We start from the raw sequence: 22,065 nt of genomic DNA on the forward strand, positions 1-22,065 counted from the left end.
TATGCCCAATCCTCAGAAAATGTGGTTGAAGAGCAGTGAGATAGCTCAGGGATTAAAGGTCCTTGCCACTAAGCCTGGCAATATGAGTTCAATCCCCATGACCCACGTGGTGGAACGGAGAACTGATCCCACAAGCTGTCTCTGACCTCCACGCCTGAGTCATGGTGCATGCACACACACACACACACACACACACACACACACACACATTAAAGAAATAAATGTTTTTAATGTAAAGGGAAATACAGTTTATTAAGAGAATCTTACATACATATGGATTCAGACTCAATTTCAAAGTGGAAAAACCACAAAGCCTTTTGTGGGTCCGATGTGCTTGGTAAGAATTGAATAATACAATCACCAGAGGTGGGGAAATCCTTTGGTTCTCTCTCTCTCTCTCTCTCTCTCTCTCTCTCTCTCTCTCTCTCTCTCTCTCTCTCTCTCTCTCTTTCTCTTTCTCAGTGGCAAATAAGAAGCCAACAAAGTGATATATCTGAGACAATATTTAAACTTTTGAAATTCCCTTCTTCTCTTAGGACTGCAGTGAATTTCTGAGTCTTTTAAATGGTGGGGAACTTTTCTGCACACGAGAAAATGACCCTGTGCGTGGCCCAGATGGCAAGACCCATGGGAACAAGTGTGCCATGTGCAAGGCTTTCTTGTAAGTACAAGACACACACTCCAGCTCCTACTGTGAGTCCAGAGAGTAGGAGAGGCAACAAGCCTGCACACTTACACATATATAATATTGTAGACAAGAGATACACAATGCAATTCCTACTGTGAGTGAAGAAAATGGGAAAGGCAATAATCCGGGCAGACTTACACATAAATAATATTGTACATGATATTACTTACATATGAAAGAAATGAATGATTATCTGTAAAGTATCTTCAGGTGAATCACTCTTCTTCATCCTTCAATATTTATAATTCTAGAAACAAACATTATACTATTTGATTGTTACCTTTTTTATTAGTTCTCTCAGTAAATAATCACATCTTTGCTCATAAAAAAATTATCCATTGTCGAATATATTTCTTCTACTCTTTATCTTAGAAATTCAATTAGGAAGAAAATACACAGATTTTATTTGTCACTCTGTACCGTATTTTTGGCAAGTATACTTCAGGAAATAAAGATAAGTAATGCCTCACACAGAGTTTGGAAGTACATCTAAAATACACAAGTCATTCAGGAGACATTCACTGAGCACCTACAGTATTCAGTGTGTGTAATCATTAGACAAAGATGAATGAGATTAATTCTCAGAGATCATACAACTTGGAGTTTCTTAAACCTTTGCCACTCACAACTCATTTTCCCCAAGAAAATGTTATTCTACATCTAAGCACACAAATCAAACACTTACTTGTAACTATCCTGAAGAACTTTAAATCAAATAATTATTTACTATATATTTAATTAGGGAAAATCAAATGAAAATGAAATTTACAACTGTTCAGTTGTAAATTAGAAATTAAATCTTGCCTGAATATTTCATACTGCACGACACAAAACATTTTCAAATTTTTCATAGTTGATTAATATTTTTACTTTATAATCATCAATGCTGAGAATGCTATTTTGTATAAATATGTCATCTTAAATGGAAGAAGTATACTTGAAGTCATTTCAAGAATTGTTTGAAATTTTGTCTTAATCTGAAGACAAAATTTATTTAAAAAATATTTTATGAAATACAAGTCAGCAACTCACAGAGCAATTTCTAAAATCAAATACTCTAATATAATATGATCAAAAGAGGAACTAGCTTGCTCCATCCATGTTGAAGAATGATGATGGAAGATTATTAAAAGTCTTTAGTTCCCACAGTTAAGTCATTATGTTCCTGTATGAACATAAAACTTGTAATGTACAGAAAAATGAAATCACTGCAATTCCTAACTTGTAATAGTTTTGAACCTGAGCTGAGATCGTAGGCAATTTTGAGTGGCTGCCAACTCACAGAGTGGAAAGTGTGCGTATTGTGTGTTCAAAACAAATGCTGCAGTGAGATTCCATGACACAACATAGGCAATGACAGGGATCCATTGCCTGAGTCATTGGAAATTTGATATTTTGAGACAGGGTTTCTCTTTGAAACAGTCCTGGCTGTCCCAGAACTCACTCTGTAGACCAGGCTGGCTTCGAACTCAGAGTCACAGAGATCCACCTGCCTTTGTCTCCGGAGTGCTGAGACTAAAGGCATGTACCATCACCACCCAGCTTAGAAACTACTTTTTGATCATTGCACATTCAGAAAACTTTAATGTTGTTCTTCAGTGAGGGAACAGCTAATAGAATGTTTTGGGTGGAAATAGACCTGAACCTTATAATCTGGGTAAGAGATATAAATGACAGGGCCATGTGAGAGAATAGCAGAACTGCATAAGTTCCAGTTTAGGAAAACTGTGGTGTGTAAGGAACAAACATCTAGAACTTAGGAATTTTACCAACTTTCAGAGTCAAACCAAGGACTTGGACATCAATTCTACATGTAGTGAGGGCTGCAGAAATGTTTCAGTTAGGGGAAGAAATGGTAAAAAAAAAAAAAAAAAAAAAAAAAAAAAAAAAAAAAGGCTCATTTAGAAAAATGCATACAGCAACAATCAATAGAAGAAAACCTAACATTCCCTATGCTACTGGTGTGAGGGGATTAATGGATGCCGTTACCCAGTGAGGGGAAACACATGTGGTCAAGGTGAAGGTGGGTGACAGAAAGATGTTAACAGGCAAAAACTTTAAGAAACAAAGCCAAAGGTCCTGAGCAAACATTTAGGAAGCTCTAATTAGCTGGTGGTTAAGTATATGTTGCTTTTCTCCTAGTACAATGAAAACTTTGCCAAACAAAGAATTCCACATAATCCATCTGTTATATTTTTTTTTCTGAGAAGAGGGCCTATAATACAGATGTTAAATAAACACTGATATATTCCATCTATATCCAATTGAGACATTTCATAGGTTCATAGCAACGTGTTCTTCATTTAGTAAGCTATTATTCCTTCCACTTTCTGACTTTCAGCAAGAAAGAACACGAAGAAAGAATGAGGAAAGAAGAGGAAAATCAGAGAATCACTTCAGGGCATGGTTCCGGTGGTGGGAGACAGAAGGCTAAGGTGAGAGGTAGCCCCACCTCACTGCATGAAAAGGCAGAACTCATGGCTGGTGGGATTGTGATGGGGCACGAGGTAAAGGGAAAGGCAGAGTGCCAAGAGAAACAAGTCCTTGGAAGGACAGTCTTCCATCTCATCTCAGCCTTTGGGGAAGACATTACAAATTCTGCTGCTGTGTGACTCTAGGCTTCTTTAGATCTGGAAATAATTGGAGACAGTGAACCTTCCCAGTCTCCTGACCCCCTTTTAGGACTCTAGTCTTGTGTCAATATTGATGCTCATTAGCATCTTCACTTTTTTCACTCTTTCTTTATCACTGTGGATGAGGCTAAGCCTTTGAGTTATCTTTTCTACTGTCCAAAGCAGGACAGTACAATAAAACAGAAAAGACTATGGGAGCCTATACAATTGGCCCTTACCATATGGACTTGTGAGACTCTGGATGAGTTACTTCCTCTCTTTTATCTCAAAGTTCTCTTAAAGAGAAAAAGGAAATAATTTAGGTACCTTGAGCACGTTTGAGACATTTTACAGCATGAGCATGGCATTATTGCATGAGGTACAGCAACATTTCATGAGATTTCTGCCTCCTATTCACCTTTTTATGGCCATAAGGAGAGCAAGGCCATCTCTTGGCTCCCAAATGCACTATCTGTGATAAAAATCCATCTTTTCTGTTTTTTTTTTTTCCCCTAACGCTTCTCTTTAGGACAATGAATTCTCACTCTCAGGAAGTAGACATGCTCAGTCTGGTTGTCTGTCTTCTCAGACAGTGAACCTGTCTGGTGAACATATTGCATTATTCTGGAGAAGGAATCACAAATGATGCCTAAATAAATAAATGAAGGCATGATTGCTTCATTGAAACATTACACATCCGAACAAGCAGGAATGTAGATTTGGTCTTTAGTCTACTGTTTTTCTGACCTTTGATCTGTGCTATCAGACCTTAGCCACTGTGTGATTTCCCTGTGTAAGTATTTAAACACAGTAAGGCCTATGAATCTGATCCTTTATCATTAGAACATGGATGATTCTAGCCCCTTTTTCTCTGTGGACTGCAACCCTTGGTGATGAAATATTTGCAAGGGTGAAAGAAAAGGATGTTTCTGATAGTGATTGCTTCATGAACTTGGCAATAATAAAATAGACTAACTATGTGGCCTGCTTTCTTCTCCCTTTTCAGGAAGAATGTGCTCAATATTGGGAAAGCATGAAAAAAGGAGAACTCAGCTGTACTAGAGAGAGTGACCCTGTACGTGGTGCTGATGGGAAACCATACAATAATAAATGTGTCATGTGTAAAGAGCTACTGTAAGTACTTTTCATAGCAAGTGTGTCAAAAAGACATGCATTTCTCCTGAATGGATGATATTTCTCCTTTTCTATGGCTCCTTCTGTGAAAGTTCTTTTCATTAATCCCAATTTTTTTTTTAATGTTTCCTGAGGAACATAACCTCAAGGGGGGCAGTTAATCAAGTGGCTGATGGTCCTCATTTGCCACTGTAACTCTGTGACCTCTGAGTGTCATCGTGACAGAAAGTTGACCTAGTGAAATTTAATGATAGTCCTCTGGAGAAGCAGACCACTGTTTAAGAGAGCTAGTTTCTTGTCACGTGTATGAAATATACTTAACTACAGAAACAGGAGTTGTTACTTCTGTTTATTTTCCCTTGGTGAATTATTAGAGTATTTTATGACATAGTTCAGCCACTTTGGTTCACCCTGTTAGGGTCAATAACACAGTCCCATCTGTAAACTGAATCAGTCCTAGGTGACCCTAAACATTAATAGCTCGAAAATTATTAAGAATCAGCCTGAATAATCTTCTCGGGGGCCCAGAAGAGAAGCTACAAATGACATGAATTGTTTTTGGAAAAAAGAATCTAAGTACACTGAGCTCTTTCATCCGTTTACTTTATTCCTCTGGAATAAAATTCTGTCTACACAGCTTCAGTTCTGTTTTTATGCCTAGCTCCTTTCTTGCCTGATTTCTCTCTACATTAATCTGCTATCCCCTCTAAGTTCCACCTTAATTCTCCCATCTAGTTCTGCCCCATCTAGGTTCTCATCCATCTAATTCTTTCCCATCTCAGCTCATTTCCCATCTCCTTCTTTCTTATCTTCTTCTTCCTCATCTTGTTCTTTTCCATCTGGTTCTTCCTCATCTTCCATCTCATTCCTCTAATACTCTCTTCTATCCCTCCAATCTGGTTCTTCCCCATCTCAGTTCATTCCTCTCCAGTTCTTACCCATCTAGTTTTTACATTTTTTTCTCTTTACCCATCTCATCCTCTTTTCTCTTCTCCATCTAGTCCCCCAAGTCTTTGAGGTTTACAGTTATATACCCATGTAAAGCAGGGTCACCAGGCTTGAATTCCCTCAGGGTCAAAAAGAGGGGCAATGAGAGCCACACAAAGGAGAAGTAATTGCCAGCCATCATCTGCAGCCCAAAAGGGAAGTGACTAATGGGTAATAGAATCAACTGAGGACTAAATTTGGTTAATATCTGAGCAAGGGGGATTTTATGTGCTCAACTATATTCTTAGAAGCAGTTAATTAAAGTGTTAGGAGTCTATCAGTGATGAGTGAAAATAAAACTGCCTTTTTTTCCTTTGGCCCCTTATCTGTCCAAGCTGTCTTGGCTACTGTGGTTTTCTGGAAGGGTGGGGGAGTGTACTCGGTGGCTGGGCAGCCTGAGTCAGCCTGATGTACCTGTAATTAGAAACCCTTTAGTTCTGAGTTAATAGTTAAAGGTAGATCTAAAGCTAGAGATAAGACTTTGGAAAGGGAGAAAGTTAAGCTTTATTAGCACATCTGCCAGGCCTACTCAAACAGATAGTCTAGATGCTTAAGTCTGTTCTTAGAGAGTACAGAGGTATCTCTGATAAGGTACTTTCCTTCATCTGGGGATGGTCCTGTACAGATGCTGCTAATGACAATAATGGCAGAAAGGCCTGAAATTAGGGATCCTGGCTGCGTTACTGCACAGAAGATTATCTAAACATTCCATCTGTAGAGGGGAAATTGTGCCCAATGAATGATGGAAAAGCTACAATAGCACATGAGAAATTCATGGTAGGAAATGGCTGATAATCAAAAGCCAAATATCGCCAAGACTCCTTAAGCCTCGGCTTTACCTCTGGAAGGCCCTTGGCTTCTTCCAGGTAAAATCCTACAGTCAGCTGAAATCCTACTTCATATTATTGTGGCTTGCAGCATTTGTGGAAGCTTTTAGTTGTGGCATTCAGTTGTAGCATGATTAGTAAATATGTAGCATCTATCTCTCATCCCACAAAGTATAATTCACTCATTCTTCACTTTTCTGAAGGTTATGTGATGAACTCTTATCCAAATGCTGACATTCTGTGAGATGTTTTTTTAAAGGTCTCATGGAGAGTGGTTTTGAGGGCTCCAGCTACAGTCCATTTCTTCTGCACAGCAACCTAGAGCTTACTCTGCATTGTTAGCGTGTGTAACATGTATTATTATGGGTGGGAGACCTGGAGCTGACTGGCCAGTGGCCTTCACAGATCCTCTTGTCTCTGTATCTCCATCTCTGGGATTAAACGCATCTGCCACCAACCCCTGCTTTTGATATGGATGCTGGGGATTTGAACTTGTGTCCTCGCGTCTGTGAGGCAAACAATTTAACAACTGAGCTATCTCTCCAGGCAATTATTGGAGATTTATCACTAAAGGTATAACTATAATTAGATTTTCATCATGCTGTGGCATTCCAGGAACCCTCTATTTTCAATAATTAAATTGGTTAAAATGTTATGACTTACTTTTGTTTGAATTTACTATTTATGCAATTATTGGGGGCCATGCCTTAAGAAATAATATACAATGATTGAATTTTTTTTTAACCTCAAAATCATGGATCACCATTCTAGGAATGTGGACTAACACTGGAGATGTGTTTGGATAGAAAGTATGAGGGCTGTAATCAAATGACTTGATAATGTATTTTGTGGTGAAGGAGGCTCCTACCCTGGAATCTTAGTAATGGAGTAGTCTGTGGCTCTTAAAGAGCGGAGACACTCACTGTGAAAGAGAAGGTTTAGAACAAATGCCCTCAGACCCCTTCATTCCTGCATTTGCATTTGTGCCAACAAGATGACTATTGACCCTTCCTCTCATAGGCAGAGAGAAATGGAGGAAAAGAATAAATATTCTGCCTCAAGATCAAATGAGACTGGATCAGCCACAAAAAAGGTAAGTGGAACAAGATTGTTGTAGATGTGGTCAACGGAGATCTTCCTTTTGGACTGTCAGCACTAACACTGGATTTTATATTGCTGCTATAAAAAGTTAATATAGACACTGTCTCACAGTGCTGCAAGTTATTCTCCTATGTTCATGGAGGTCAGACATTCCAAATGACCCCACTATAACCAAGGTGTTCGTGGACCTATGTATGCTCCATTGTGGAAGCTCCAGGGTGGGGTGTTTCTTCCCTGTCTCTTGACTTCTTTGATTTTGTGATTGCCTTCTGTCCAGCATGCTTACTCATGTCTGATTCTCAATTCTTCTTGTACCAATTCCTCTGCTTGAATAAGAACCCTCGTGGTTACAATGAGTTCTCTCCACTCGTCCCAAATAACCTTCCCACTTCAAATACAACTGATTGTGCTCTTAATTCTCCATTTAGATGATTACATTAATTGATAAAGCAACATATTACATACGTCAGACATGAAGACATGGATGCCCTTATGTCATAATCCTGCCTACCTCAGCAAGGTTTTATGGCTTGCCAGACAATTAAATGGAAATCTTCAGCTTTCCAAACCCAGTCAATTACTATGTGAAACAGCATTTCTGATTATCTTTCCTTATTTATTTTCAGGATGTGTGTGATCAGTTTAGAAGTCAAATGAAAAATGGGAAACTTCTCTGTACTCGGGAAAGTGACCCTACCCGGGGTCCAGATGGCAAGACTCATGGCAACAAGTGTGCCATGTGCAAAGAAAGACTGTAAGTGTTTTCCTAAACAGTATTTGGGCTGGGAGTCCAGATAGTATAACAATCACATTGCAGCAGTTTGAGCAGAATAGCAAATGGTTTAGAAGTGAGTCCTATCTGTCCCTGGTCTATGGGCAAGCTTCTGGGAATCCGGTGCCTGTGGTGTGACACCTTGCACAGCCTTGGTGCAGTGGGAAGGGCTTGGACCTGCCTAGGCTCAGTGTGCTGGGCTCTGCTGACTCCCCATGGAAGACCTTGATTTGGGGGATGTGGGATGTAGGGTGGCTTGGGAAAGAGGGCTGGAGGTGGGAGGAGGGAGGAGGGGGGGGGTCTGTGGAGTGAGTAGAAAATTCCTTAATAAAGAAAAATGAAAAAAAAAGAGTGAGTCCTCTAAACAAGAGATATTTATTCACTTTGGTAGAACTGTTTCTTCCCATCCTTTCTCTCAGGGAAAGAGAGGCCGCTGAAAAGAAAAAAAAAGAGGATGAAGACAAGAGAAACACGGGGAAAAACAAGAATGATAAGGAGGTAATACATCAGACATTTTAATACCTGAATTTGATGGGTTCATGTTAAGGAGAGGCAGGTGATGGCTTCGGAGCCAGCATGAAATTACTTTTCAGAAAATGGGCTTTATTAAGAGAGATGACCTTGCACCCATGGGAGCGTGATGGGGCCATGGTGAAGTAGGTGAGTATTATGAGGGATGATGCATCATGTCAGAGGCTGCATAATGGGACTGTGAGGTGGAAGAAAATTATAGACCTTCTAAAAACATTAAGAAGATCAGTTTAGGGAGAAAAGGCTACAATGGACAGACGGTAAGGGTGAGAGACAGTGAGGCAGAGAGAGCTCTAGGGTTGGGGAGTCTGGCCAAAGTTCAAAGCCAGTTCCAGGAGAGGCATCAGAGCTGTCTGGTTGAAGTGGCACAGATAGGAGCATGTGTGTGCAAGTTTCTGTCGTATGCACAGGAGACAGTGTGCAGACGTAAAGAGGCACTTTTTTTTTTTTTTTGCACATTTGTTTTGCCTCTACAGAAGAAAGGGAGCAACCAGCCTCAGGGGAGATGGGGACCTGAGCTAGCAGGGGAGGTATGCCTTGATTCTTTCTGGCTAGGCTCAGATCTTTGAGACTCAAGCACTTAACGCAGTGAACACCTTAAAGCCGCAGGCTCACCCAACGTTTCATTGTAAAGGGAATCCACGTAACTAACACTTTTGAAAATGCCCATTCTCTCCCAATCGTTGAGAATGTGATAATAAACAGAAAGAGACATGGCTAACTCTGCCAAAAACAGCATGTCACTCTGTGTTAGAAACAGCTCCAACATGAGTACTCCACATTCGCAGGACCAGCAGCAGTTATCAGTGTTGTGACTATCCACCCAGTGGATTTCATTTGAAGCTCTAAAAGGCAATTGGGCCACGGGAAAGGGTTTGGCTTGGGCATGGGGGAGGAAAAGGTAAGCACCAAAGATTTCAGTCAGGAAAAGAAATCAATTTGGATCGCGCACAGTAACTTCTCCAGATGGCACTTGACTGCCACCTGGTGTTCAACTTGGGGCTTTACAACCAGTGCTCACCTTTTCACAACGACACCGAATATCCATTATTATGCAGCACATCTCACCTGTGACATCCAATTAGAAAGACAAATTTGCAATTCTCTCTATATAATATTCAGAATATTGCTTTGAAGTGTGTCAAAAGAGAGCTATAGATTTCTTCATATGAGCAAATCAAAATAAGATCTGAAAACTCTTATGTCCAAATAGTTTGAAAAAAATCTGTCTCGTGAACATCTCTGGTTTTACCACTGAGAAAAGTTCAAGAGACAGGAGCCTCTCACACAAACTATAAGCAGATCAGGAGGTCAAATCCTGAAGGCCATCAGTACAATGATGATGAGTGTTACTGTTCACATGTATGTGTGCAGTAGTGTGAACACCTGGAAAAGAAAACACCTCCATCTGCTTCTGAAAATGATGTGTGTGAGACAAATAATATAGTGATCAGATGTTCAAGTCCAGAGATAATTTTGATAATTCCGTGGTACAAGTAAGCATGAGATTGTCTGTAGGAAAAAAAAAAAACTCTCAGTCTAAGTCTCTAAGTCTCTGTCAGTATTTTAATGACAGTGTCTCCAAAGGTCTCTTTGGAGTTCAGGGAGTTCAAAGTAAGATCTCATGGGATCAGTTCCTTTGACATTGTTTTAAAGTTGATTTTTTTTAAATAAAAAAAAAACCAGCTCTATTTTCTTATAAATTAATGGCTTTATTCTCTGTCATGGAAAAGCAAAGAAATAAAAATGAAGAACCTCTCTGTCAGTAGATACCTGGTCACCAACCCAATATTTACCTTGATCATTTAATATTTCCAAGTCTTTTCTAAAATGCAAAATGAGAAAAATGATTGCACATCACATGAGCTGACATGTAATTCACATGACAGAAAATATTTTAAAGATGCGATTGTGTGACAAGCTGGCTCAGAAGGTGACATGGCAATTGTCACCAAGCATGAAACTCTGAGTTTGATCCGTGGAATTCATGCAGGTCCCCTGACTGCACACGTGACATGTAAGCATGCCCACATACGTGTACATGCACACAAATAATAAATGTAAAACCATCATTGAGGAACAGAACTGTGAGTTTATTTGAATGTCTTCCAGGTGAACATTTTCAGTCCATTCTGTATCTTGAATCTGACAGTTTTTACACATAAAATAGTGAATACAGTTGCAGACAGGCAAGATTTGGGACATAGCTCCCCAGAAGACTTTGTACAAATGAGATGAGCTGTCTTAGGCAGGGATAAAATTCCACTGGAGAAGGCAAATCAAGCAAAGTAACTTTAAATCACAGTCTTTTCTCTGAAATCTCCTTCTCTCTATTTTCTTCCCAGTATTATGAGTCCTAACTGTCACTGTGCTTTCAGATGGTAAATGTTTAGAGTAAGACAGTGATATGTCTCTTCCTCTCTGTCCTAGTGATTTCGGATGATAAATGCTAGGCTAAGGTAGTAATATATGTCTATGTGCTCTTGTCAGGATCAATGTCATGAATTCCGGAGCATGCAGAAAGATGGGCTACTGATCTGCACCAGAGAAAATGATCCCATCCGAGGCCCAGATGGCAAGACGCATGTTAACAAGTGTGCCATGTGTCAGAGTATATTGTACGTGAACAGGCTTGTTGATGAATATGATAAATTGTGCTTGTTTACCAGAAAAGAATTAGTCACTTAAAAGCCTATGACACTTGGTTTCATAAATTATAGATAAATACATCTCCTCATGTATGTAGACTAGTGTTAGTTTTCAAGGTACTCAGGGAGGAGCTGTTCTTTTAAAAGATGAGAAGCATAATCCTACCTAGGTCTTCTGAGATGGGAAACCATCATGATACATTTACAAATCAGCATCTTTTGTTTATTCATTAATTTTATTTATCTGTTTATTTTATTTACTTTTTATTTATCTATTTATTTGTTTACTTATTTATGTTGGTTTTTCGAGACAGGGTTTCTCTGTGTAGCTCTGGCTGTCCTGGAACTCACTCTGTAGACCAGGCTGGCTATGAACTCGCAGAGATCTGCCTGCCTCTGCCTCCTGAGCACTGGGATTAGACACCAGAACTGAACTGAGGTTCTGTGAAATACACAGCTCTCATCAGTGGCAGTCAGTGTCTTTAAATGAAAAAGCTCAGCTACTGATGAGAGCCATGTATCTCACAGAACTTTAGTTCATCGTGTATGTGAAGGAATTACAATGACCACACATACAGTTTTGGTGGAGATCCAAGGAGACAGCGTTTTCTAAAATGCTCATCAACTTTAAAGGATTGTAACTATGAAAAGAAGAAACAAAACAGAGTATAAGCAGAATGCAACTTTAAAAGTTCAAAAAAAGGAGAAATGGAGCTATAGTCTGGATGAGAGAATAAAATAAACATATTCTCTTAAGAAGCAACAGCCCTTTAGCTTCCTTTAAATCGGGATGATAGTGAAGCAACAAAATCAGTAAACATTGAGCATGTTGCCACAATAGACCATGAACAGTCCAACCATCAGAGACAACAGATAAAAATGTATGTCTAGATGTTTTTAAGGTATAGGACCATAGCGTTACATTTATTAACGTTTGGTATTGGAAAAATACTTGGTTAAAGACAATTCAGCATGATCCTAGAGATATTTCTTTATTGGTTTTCTTTATTTAATTCTGCAGTGAACGAGAAGCTAGTGAAAGAAAAACGAGGAATGAAGAAAACTCAAGTCCTCAGCCTGCAAATGAGAGAAAGGTTGGATTTTAAAGGATACAGTAGGGCTTTACCACTCACCCTCAGAATTTTACCTTTCCATGTAGTCTTTAAGTGAGAAAAATACTAACATTATACTTAAAATTTTAGTTTTGACAACAATCTCACTTTCAGTCACAATACAAGATATATCAACACACACACACACACACACACACACACACACACACACACACGTGGAGTTAATCCTTTAAAACATTCTTAGAGAATTATCCCATAGTCTATGTCAATTTTTGTCTTTCTACCTTTACAGAAATATGAATTGGAAACTAGAAGACCCAGCTTTCTTTCACCTCAACTACATGCTTATAGTTGACACTTTAAATGTGAAAGGAAGCTTTAGGTAGCTTGTAGATGTTGACTTTAATGATTCCTGTAACAAACAGACATCCTAAGACTCATGTTTGACTCGTCTTTGATGATGTTTTCTGTTTTCTCCAGATGGTTTTCTCAGCATCCATCAATCAATAGCATGCATGTATTACAATACTATTTCTCTTTACTTCTCTCTCTTTTTTTTTGGGGGGGGGGGTTGACACAGGTTTTCTCTGTGTAGCTTTGGAGCCTGTCCTGGAACTCACTTTGTAGACCTGGCTGGCCTGGAACTCACAGAGATCCACCTGCCTCTGCCTCCCAAGTGCTGGGATTAAAGACGTGCGCCGCTGCCGCTGCCGCCGCCGCTGTCACCCCCCCACCCCGCACCGATTCTCTTTACTTCTTAATATTGAAAAGAAGGCAGCATCTTCACTCAGTCATTTCACAGTGATCATCACATTTTTAGCCCAGAGTGCTTTGAGATTTTCCTTGGCTTAAGATCATGGAAAAGAGAGGACAGATGACGGGTAGGCAAATTAGCAGGAGATGAGACATGCCTGTCAAGTCTTATGTTTCCCTACCTTTCAGGACCAGTGCGGAGAAGTTCACAACACAGCAGAGGATGCAAAACCTAGGCAGGCCAGGAGTTCTTTGCCCTCCGTTGCTGGGATGAGCGAAGTGAGTACTAGCCAAGAGCCACAAGATATCTCCTAAAGCCAAGTTTGATTAAAAAAAAAAAAAAAAAAAAACACCCAGCGACAAGGGGAAAGCTCATGCCCACCTCCCCTATCTCATTCCCTAGGATGAGTGCAGTGAGTTCCGAAAACTTATGAGGAATAACAAGCTTCTCTGTCCACAAAAGGATGACCCAGTGCACGATGCTGATGGGACCGTCTATCAAAACAAGTGCCACATGTGCAGAGATGTCTTGTGAGTAAGCTCATTGTGCTCAGCAACCAGCAGGGAATGCACATTTTTACAAAGTGCTGATTGAATACATGTATGTGCTCATGAGTCCAAGAGAAACGACATGGCCAAAGGCTGCAAATTAAGACACAAGGGTTTGGAGATAGGAAGTGAAGGTGTACGTCCTTACCAGAGCACTCATTCCAAATCCTTGGTCCAGAACTACGTGAGAGCTGAAAGAAAAGCCATTAAAAAAATACTAAGTTTTATACCTTAGAATGCATTAAATAAGGGTCTCGGGAGCTAAATGATTTGACCAGTGAACAAACCCATGTCAAGTTGAGTGAACACTGTGGTGGTTTAAAGCACCCATGAAGACAACATCAATACTCCGTAGTTTTTCATAGAGAATGTTCTTGAGATAGGGATGACTTATCAGTGCCGCTCAGTGTGTGTTTTAAAACATCTCATTCTGGTCATATCCTAATGGATTGTTCTAGGGTTCCCTCATCTTTTCCTGGGACTGTCTGTCTTTACATGAGAAGTTACAGAGGTTTTGTGAATATCCTTTTTAATGCTTTTTTCTTTCTTTCTTCTTCTAGTGAAAAGGAAGCTTTGGAAAGGTCGGAACTTCAAGAAAATCCATCACACATTAGGGTTACTAAAGAAGAAGATGATTCAGGATTTTCCAGCTCCTCTGAGGTAAGAAGTTTCTCCTTGGAATATCAGGTCAGCTGCTTTTGTCCTCCAGGGGTTGGGGAGCCTGGCAGCAGATCAAAGCCAGTTTCAGGGGAAGCATCCTAATTGTTTGATTGGAGTGGCCCAATGAAAACATTTGTTTACAAGTCTTTGCCATACACATGGTCGGTAGTGTGGCAGAGATAAATAAGGACAGTTTTTACATATTTCTTTTGCCACTACAGAAGATAAAGACCAGAGAGTCTCCTAGGGAAGTAGAGACCAGAGTTAGCAAGGGAGGTTTGGACTAATTTTTTCAGATTGGAATCTGATCTCTTAGAGTGACCAGTATCTTAAACAGGCAAGCCCATACCAAGGTCCATTGCCAAGGAAATTCATTATTTAAGAGTGAATATTGTTTCTAGCATGATTATTTTTCTCAACTCAATTCTAGAAACATGTCCCAGCTTGTTATGCTTCAGATCATTAAAGAGTTCACTCACTGCTTCATTCTTGTTTGTTTTTTTTCTTCATACTAATATTCTCTAGTTAAAAGATGCCAAAGCCAGGAAGTTATGCCAACTCAATATGACGTCAAATAATATGTGCATTTGAAAAAAATGTATCACAGTCCTATTCTTTCTTTCTTTCTTTCTTTCTTTATTTATTTATTTATTATCTATTTCTTTGTTTCTTTTTTTTAATTTTACAATAAATTCGGTTCTACATATCAGCCACGGATTCCCTTGTTCTCCCCCCTCCCGCCCCCCTCACATTCCCCCCAGCCCAGCCCCCATTCCCACCTCCTCCAGGGCAAAGCCTCCCCCGAGGACTGAGATCAACCTGGTAGACTCAGTCCAGGCAGGTCCAGTTCCCTCCTCCCAGGCCGAGCCAAGCGATCCTGCATAGGCCCCAGGTTTCAAACAGCCAACTCATGCAATGAGCACAGGACCCACTGCCTGGATGCCTCCCAAACAGATCAAGCCAATCAACTGTCTCACCTATTCAGAGGGCCTGATCCAGCTGGGGGCCCCTCAGCCATTGGTTCATAGTTCATGTGTTTCCATTCGTTTGTCTATTTGTCCCTGTGCTTTATCCAACCTTGGTTTCAACAATTCTCACCTAATTAACGAGAAAGAGGAGGGTTTATATGAACGAGAACAGTCCTATTCTTAATAGTTGTCTCAGATGCAATTAGGAAAACCAATGTTTCTCCAATCCCATACAATCCCTTGAAAGTCTTAAGCAACTATGCTCTCTACTTGACCCATGTAGGACTCTGACATGTGCAAACACTACCGAATATTACCCAGGATGGGTTATCTTTGCCCAAAGAATATACAGCCTGTCTGTGGGGATGACGGCCAAACATATGCTAACCCCTGCCTGCTCTGTCATGAAAACCTGTAAGTACCCATATTACACCATCTCATCTTGTAGTGTGGAGGTTTCCAACTGCAATGTTGCCTACCATAGGGCTCTAATATCTGTTGTCAGTTAGTCACCACTTCAAAATTCAAAATGTGTTTATGTTTAAAATAAAAAGGATATAGTAGTATGCTTTTAATATAATTGTCTGTCTATTATTTCATACTTCAGAATAGTAGGAAAAGAGGAAAGAGTGGTGATGAGCTCACAATGATTGAAGAACATCTCTGTAAAACTGTGTAGACTCATGTAGATGATGAGTGTGTGACCATCATCCGTCTGGCATATAGGAAGAGAAAGCAGTTGAGAACCACCACATATATGGTGTCTGTACCACCCGCAATATCTAAGAGATTGTATGACTGTAAGACAGTCATTGGTTTCCCATCATCTCTAAGCCTTCCTCTTGAAGGAATTAGTACCACCCAACAGAAACTATGCTTGCATCAATGGCATGTATGATATCTGTTCTCAGCTTTATTACTGTTTGTATGTGTTGGGCAATTATCTCATCATGTGGAGTCTCAATTTCTTCCCTGGAAAAAATTGGAGACCACTCCTTAAGCTGCTGAGTTCACTGATTATTGAGAAGAACTTAGATATGAAAGTATAGGTTAAGTGCAAAGAGCTGTTTAATTCTTTCATTATTTGTTTTAGCTTGGTTGATTTTCTTCTCAAATACCAATTTTGCAAAAACTCCTCATTGTTCCTATACATATCACTCACCATCTCCCAGCCTCCCTGTGAGCAATTTTCCTTGGACCTATGCTGGCAGTGCTTCATAACTAGAAATGTGAACTATAAACTGTGTACTTACATGCCATTGTACCTGTAGGTACTGTGTGGTGATAAGACATTTTCCCATTTCAACATCAAGCTTTCATAACCTGATGTAGAGTCCTGTTATTATCTTAGTACATGGGTGGACCTGATACTTGAAGAGTTCCATTGGTTTATTGAATGTCACAAAACTCACAAAAAAATAGAAAATATCTTACCTTTGCTTTTTCTGAGTCTAAATAATTGAGGTTTAACTTTAGTTGCTTTACTATACTATTGTTATCTCCAATGCTATTGTTATCTCACCATTTGTGAGACTAGAAATTCCATTGATAATATAAAGATGTGGCACAACGTGTGGACTCAAAAATCTATGAGCTCATAGGCTCCCTGACTATATCAATGGACATTAAATATTTGTTTAAATAATGAATTAACCTTTCTAGGAATTCAGTTACTGTATATACACGGTATCTTCTACCCCTAAATCCTTTGATTCCTTTTTATTATAAACCTGAGGACCTTACATTATCAATACTATTTAATCAAATTTTTTCATTATCTATGCCAGCCTGGGGTAAACTCTAGTCAAGAAAGCTTCCTAGAAGCTCAAGTGAAGAAAGGTTAATGCACCTGGGGTGCATGCCAAGGCTAATGAAGGTGGGACTAGACCTCATAGAGAAGACTCAGGCTTTCCATGGAAGAGGAACCAATATTTACTGAAGGGTTAGAGGAAGGTATAGGGGAGCAACTTCAAATTAAGCCAATTCTGCTTCTGTGACAGACAATGGATCCTTCCCCAGCACTGCAGATGAGAAGCAGGATCTTTCTTTACAAAATTTCTTAAGTTAAAGGTCTTAAAATTCTCTCAAATATAATTTCAGGTTCTAGAAATAATTCTGTATTATTGTATTTTGTTCTATTGTCTACCCCCAAAGTTATATTATAGATACTTTATATAGCCAAATTTCTCTCTGGGATCTAATTTTCTCACCTACAAAATAAAGTCATGTGGGCTAGTGAGGTGGTTCAGCAGGTGAGGGCACTGACTGCTTGTACCTTTCTACCTGAATTCAATCCCCAGAACCCACAGTGAAAGCAGCGAACTGGTTCCCAAAAGTTTCCTCTGACCTCTACATCAGTGCTACAGTACATAAGTGCCAGTGCTCATAACACACACACATGGACACACAGGCACACACGGACACACACACATGTGGAGTGAGTCTCTCTCTCTCTCTCTCTCTCTCTCTCTCTCTCTCTCTCTCTCTCTTTCTCTCTCTTTCTGTCTCTCTCTCTTTCTGTCTCATTGAAATTAAATTTATAAAAGAGCTATGGATTAAGAAGCAAATGAGTCTGTTTTGGTTGAAATGTGATGAAATCGGCTGAGAACTAAGGAACAGAAAAGAGAAGACAAATCTAGATGATGCTAACTAGAAAATGGTTCCATGAATATTCTAGACTTTTATACTCATTTCAGTTTGTTTGGTACTCAAGTATTATCTACATTTATTTCTCATCCTTCCTGAGTATTTTCCCCATCATTGAAATATCTCTTCTTTTTTAGGATCCATCAGACTAATACACAAATACGTAGTCAAGGAAAGTGTGAGGAGAGCAGCAACCCGGAAGCAATGCCTGCTGGCACACCTGCATCTGTGAGTCACTGGCCTTTGGGTGATGGTGGTAGTTGCTGTGGGTTATGTTTTGGTTCTCTGCACTTGGAAATGAGAATTTGTCGGGCCAGATAGGTCACACTTGTAGATCAGATGACTTGAGAACTAGTCACTTTACTACCAGGATGATTAAGTAATTATTGAAGCATGTGGTAATGAGATGAAGACCAAGAGAGGCAGATAGTAACTGCTGAATTGTAAAACTTATGTTTTTGCATATTTGCAAAGAATTTAATTTCCCTCAGTGTCAAAAATTGGCCTTTTATTTAAATTTCTAACAGGATATTTGAACATACATTATTTACTTTGAAATTCTCCCTGGTGGCTCTATCTGAAGCCCATTTCCCAGGTTATATGACATAGAACTTGATAATACAGAAACCTTTAATGAAAGGTTGGTTTGAATTCTGGTTTTTAATATTTTTCATATAGAATATTTCTAGTGAATCACATACATACTCTTAATCTTTTAATGAATTATTGAAAACATTCAACATACACTAACATTAGAATATTTCTCACAGTGTCTAAAAATTAATGGCATCTATTACTATCATCATCATCATCATCATTACCCTATATTAACCCAAGAAGGAATTTAAGAAACATTCTAAAGTTTAAACTTAGAAGAAAAAGAAATATGGACACAGTTATCACTTAACTTGAATAAATAAATTAGTTTAAGTGAATGTGTTTTTAAGAAATACATTTACATGTTATTTACATCTAATAACTACTATTTTAATGTTGATTGTTACTAGAAATACTTGTTATTATACTCCATTATGATGCCACATAAAACTTGGGCAATAACAAAATTGGTAAATATTCCACTTTATTTGCAAATCTTAATCAAGCCATGTTGCCTGGTGAGGGAAAACACAGATTGGGAGATTTTCGGTTTCAGATCAACAGTGGGAAGACACACTGTAATGGGCTGAGAGCTGGAATCTTTCACCTCCTTCCCATGTAAACTTGCAACCTGTTTCCTTACTCTAGGCCTTTACACATACATGAATTAAAAAGGGTTTAACCAATTCTAGTACACTATTGTTTGTTACTTTTGCATACAAATTCTTATTGGCTTGATTCCCATTTTATTGGACGAATATACTCTTCTACCTCCTCATAATCCCACTTAAATACATGTCCTAGGGTAAAGAGATCTCAGTAATTTTCTGAAAGTTCAATGTAATAGAATAGCCTTGAACCACACTTCCCTGTAACTCTAATCTTGTGTAGGTAACTTAACAAAAACTACTTCATGTGGAACTTACCTGAAGATTATACGAAAATGGATTTCCTTAACTAATGAAGGATTGTGCCAAAGGCATGACCTAACTGGAGAATTTAGAAAGTCATTAAATTCTGATGCACAATATCCTTATCTGTGAGATGCTGCTAGTGACAGCATCATCATGAGGGAGCAGGCAATCAATAGCAGAGTTAAGCCATGATTGTTTTTGTGTCCACCTCAACATTTGTTGTATATTAGCTGCTCAGGTAATAATCATCATAACATATAGAATGTGAGCATTATTTAATATTGTTAGGTTTTGGCATGAATTAATGCATTGCTTTATGATACAGACCATATCCCTGTAGTTTCAATGAGTTCTAGCATCTAACCTATCTGTCTTCTTTTGCAGGAAAAAAATGATGCAATGATTGGTCAAAGTCACAAGGAAAAAGCTATGCCTTGATTCTGCCTACCTTCACCATCTGTGTATATAAAGAATTCTTCATTCATCTTTTTACTATAGAAAACAACACAGAGCTGTTGGTATTGGACTCACTGGTTTTCAGTCTTTCCATCTCTTTCCTTTTAGACTCAGTGACCTGAGGATGTGGAGAAATGTCCACTCAGTCTGTACTCTGGAAATCTGATCACAATGTTGTCTGCCCAACTGCCTGTTTAATAAAAGTAGAAACTCAGCAGAGCATCCTTTTTGGGATTTGTTTCTCACTGCTAGATAATAGGAATTTAAAAAAAAAAAACAGAAGCTGGATATATGGTACCCTTTGTCTTACACTGGTAGATAATTTGCTGCCATCGTTGGGAATAAGTCCCTAGAATGAAAGATGAGGGGCAATATGGGCTCTCAGGCAGCCAATACATGTGTGAAACTGTCTGCCACCATATCAGACCCTTTACCTAGTATCTGTATTCCATAAATACCATACCTCAATTACATAAGTCCTATAATTGACACAATCTAGTAATTTCTCAGACATAATTATTTACCTCTTGATAATTTCCTTTTTATTTTTTGAGATTATGCCATGGTTTTCTACCTACAGTCTGAGAAAGACTAGTAAATGAATCTACAATGTATGTAAATCTCCAGAGTGGCAATCTCCAACAGAAATGTTGTATGAGCCATATATATATATATATATATATATATATATATATATATATATATATACACTAATTTTTTTAGTAGTTAACAAAATAACTAGGTAAAATTAATTCTAATTCTGTATCTTATCTAGCCCAATATATCACGTATTAACTAAACTAATACAAATGTTTTATTTAATAAACCTTTGATATTGATGTGTATTTTCCACTATTCATAGCTCTAGTTTGGACCAGTCATGTTTCAAGTGTTCAATGGCCACACGTAGATAGATGGAGGTGGCTATAGTGGAGAATGCAGCTACACCGTGCAACAATAGACATCTGAGGAGGAACGAACATTAGACAGGGGTGGCTCCAGGCTCTCTACTGAAATGCTGCTATTCTCAGACTGTAGTTGCTGGTGTTCTGTGGTACCAGATTCACTCCATGATTCTAGGCTGAGGCAGCACAAACTCCAGAAGGCACATAGAGAATATTACATGTCTCCTAGCTACAGGAGAAAGTGTTCAGAGTGTGACTGACCTGCTTAGACCTAAGAAGTTAATTTTGTATTTTCTCTCTGCTCTTTTGTTTTTATAAATAAATCTCCACTAAGCGAAATACAATGGGATTTTATTATTGCTGTCCTTCATAATTGAGTGAAAATTAATCAGTCTCCATGCTGTATTTTTATGTGTCATGAAGAAACAATGATCAATAACCATTTGTCAATCATTGTTGGGACTTTTTTCCTGGTAATTCTGGTATGAACAAGATAAATTCAGAGATTCTCACATGTCTCTTTCTTGCTCATATGTAGGAAATCTGGAGACTCTATTTTCATGAACTTTTGAGAAACAGATGTTTATCATGTCATTTTCAATAATTTGTTGATGTCTAATCAATAAATCCTTTATATTCCACTTGTTCTTTTTTAATACAATGTGCATGAAAACTCCTTGATTTAGCCAACCCTTTATAATCATCATGAAACTTTGTTTCATGTTCAATTCATTAAAAATATTGTATGAAGCTGCATTTGGCCTGTAAGCAATATGTGAGGCACAAAAAAGTGATTTTAGAATTTAAACCTAATTCTTTTTTATATATTTAAATTTTTGTTGTTCATTTTACACACCAACCACAGATTTCCCTCTCATCCCTCCTCCCGCTCCCTCACTTTTCTTCTCCCACCCCTCATTCCCTCCTCCAACAGAGTAAGCTCTCCCATGGGGGGACAGCTAAGTCTGGTACATTCAGCTGAGGCAGGATCAAGGCCCTCCCTGCTTTATCAGGGGTGAGCAAGTTGTCCCACCATAGGTAATGGGATCCAGAAAGCTGGCCGGATCATGCAACAGGAATATATCCTGATCACGCTACCAGGGGCCCTCAAACAGACCCAGCTACACAACTGTCTCCTGGCTCTAGACTGGTCCCATGCAGGTTCCACAGCTGTCATTCTAAAGTTCATGAGTTCCTTTGAGCTTGTTAAACCTAAATCTTAACCACCAAGATATGTCATTATC

At 38.9% G+C, this 22,065-nt stretch overlaps 1 protein-coding gene across 1 annotated transcript in view; it reads left to right on the forward strand.

Moving 5' to 3' along the window:
- The window catches only part of Spink5 (serine peptidase inhibitor Kazal type 5), a 75,329-nt gene extending 55,431 nt beyond the window's left edge, over nt 1-19,898 (forward strand). The window contains exons 19-32 of the mRNA XM_059246735.1: nt 537-661; nt 3,030-3,123; nt 4,307-4,434; nt 7,269-7,341; nt 7,976-8,103; nt 8,541-8,619; nt 11,143-11,270; nt 12,322-12,394; nt 13,316-13,405; nt 13,530-13,657; nt 14,236-14,335; nt 15,587-15,717; nt 18,087-18,177; nt 19,845-19,898. Coding sequence (XP_059102718.1) covers nt 537-661; nt 3,030-3,123; nt 4,307-4,434; nt 7,269-7,341; nt 7,976-8,103; nt 8,541-8,619; nt 11,143-11,270; nt 12,322-12,394; nt 13,316-13,405; nt 13,530-13,657; nt 14,236-14,335; nt 15,587-15,717; nt 18,087-18,177; nt 19,845-19,898 — 1,422 coding nt within the window. The remainder of the gene's footprint in view (nt 1-536; nt 662-3,029; nt 3,124-4,306; nt 4,435-7,268; nt 7,342-7,975; nt 8,104-8,540; nt 8,620-11,142; nt 11,271-12,321; nt 12,395-13,315; nt 13,406-13,529; nt 13,658-14,235; nt 14,336-15,586; nt 15,718-18,086; nt 18,178-19,844) is intronic.
- Nucleotides 19,899-22,065: the final 2,167 nt, after the last annotated feature.

Source organism: Peromyscus eremicus, chromosome 19 (genome assembly GCF_949786415.1).
Source record: "Peromyscus eremicus chromosome 19, PerEre_H2_v1, whole genome shotgun sequence".
In the NCBI taxonomy this organism is placed as follows: domain Eukaryota; kingdom Metazoa; phylum Chordata; class Mammalia; order Rodentia; family Cricetidae; genus Peromyscus; species Peromyscus eremicus.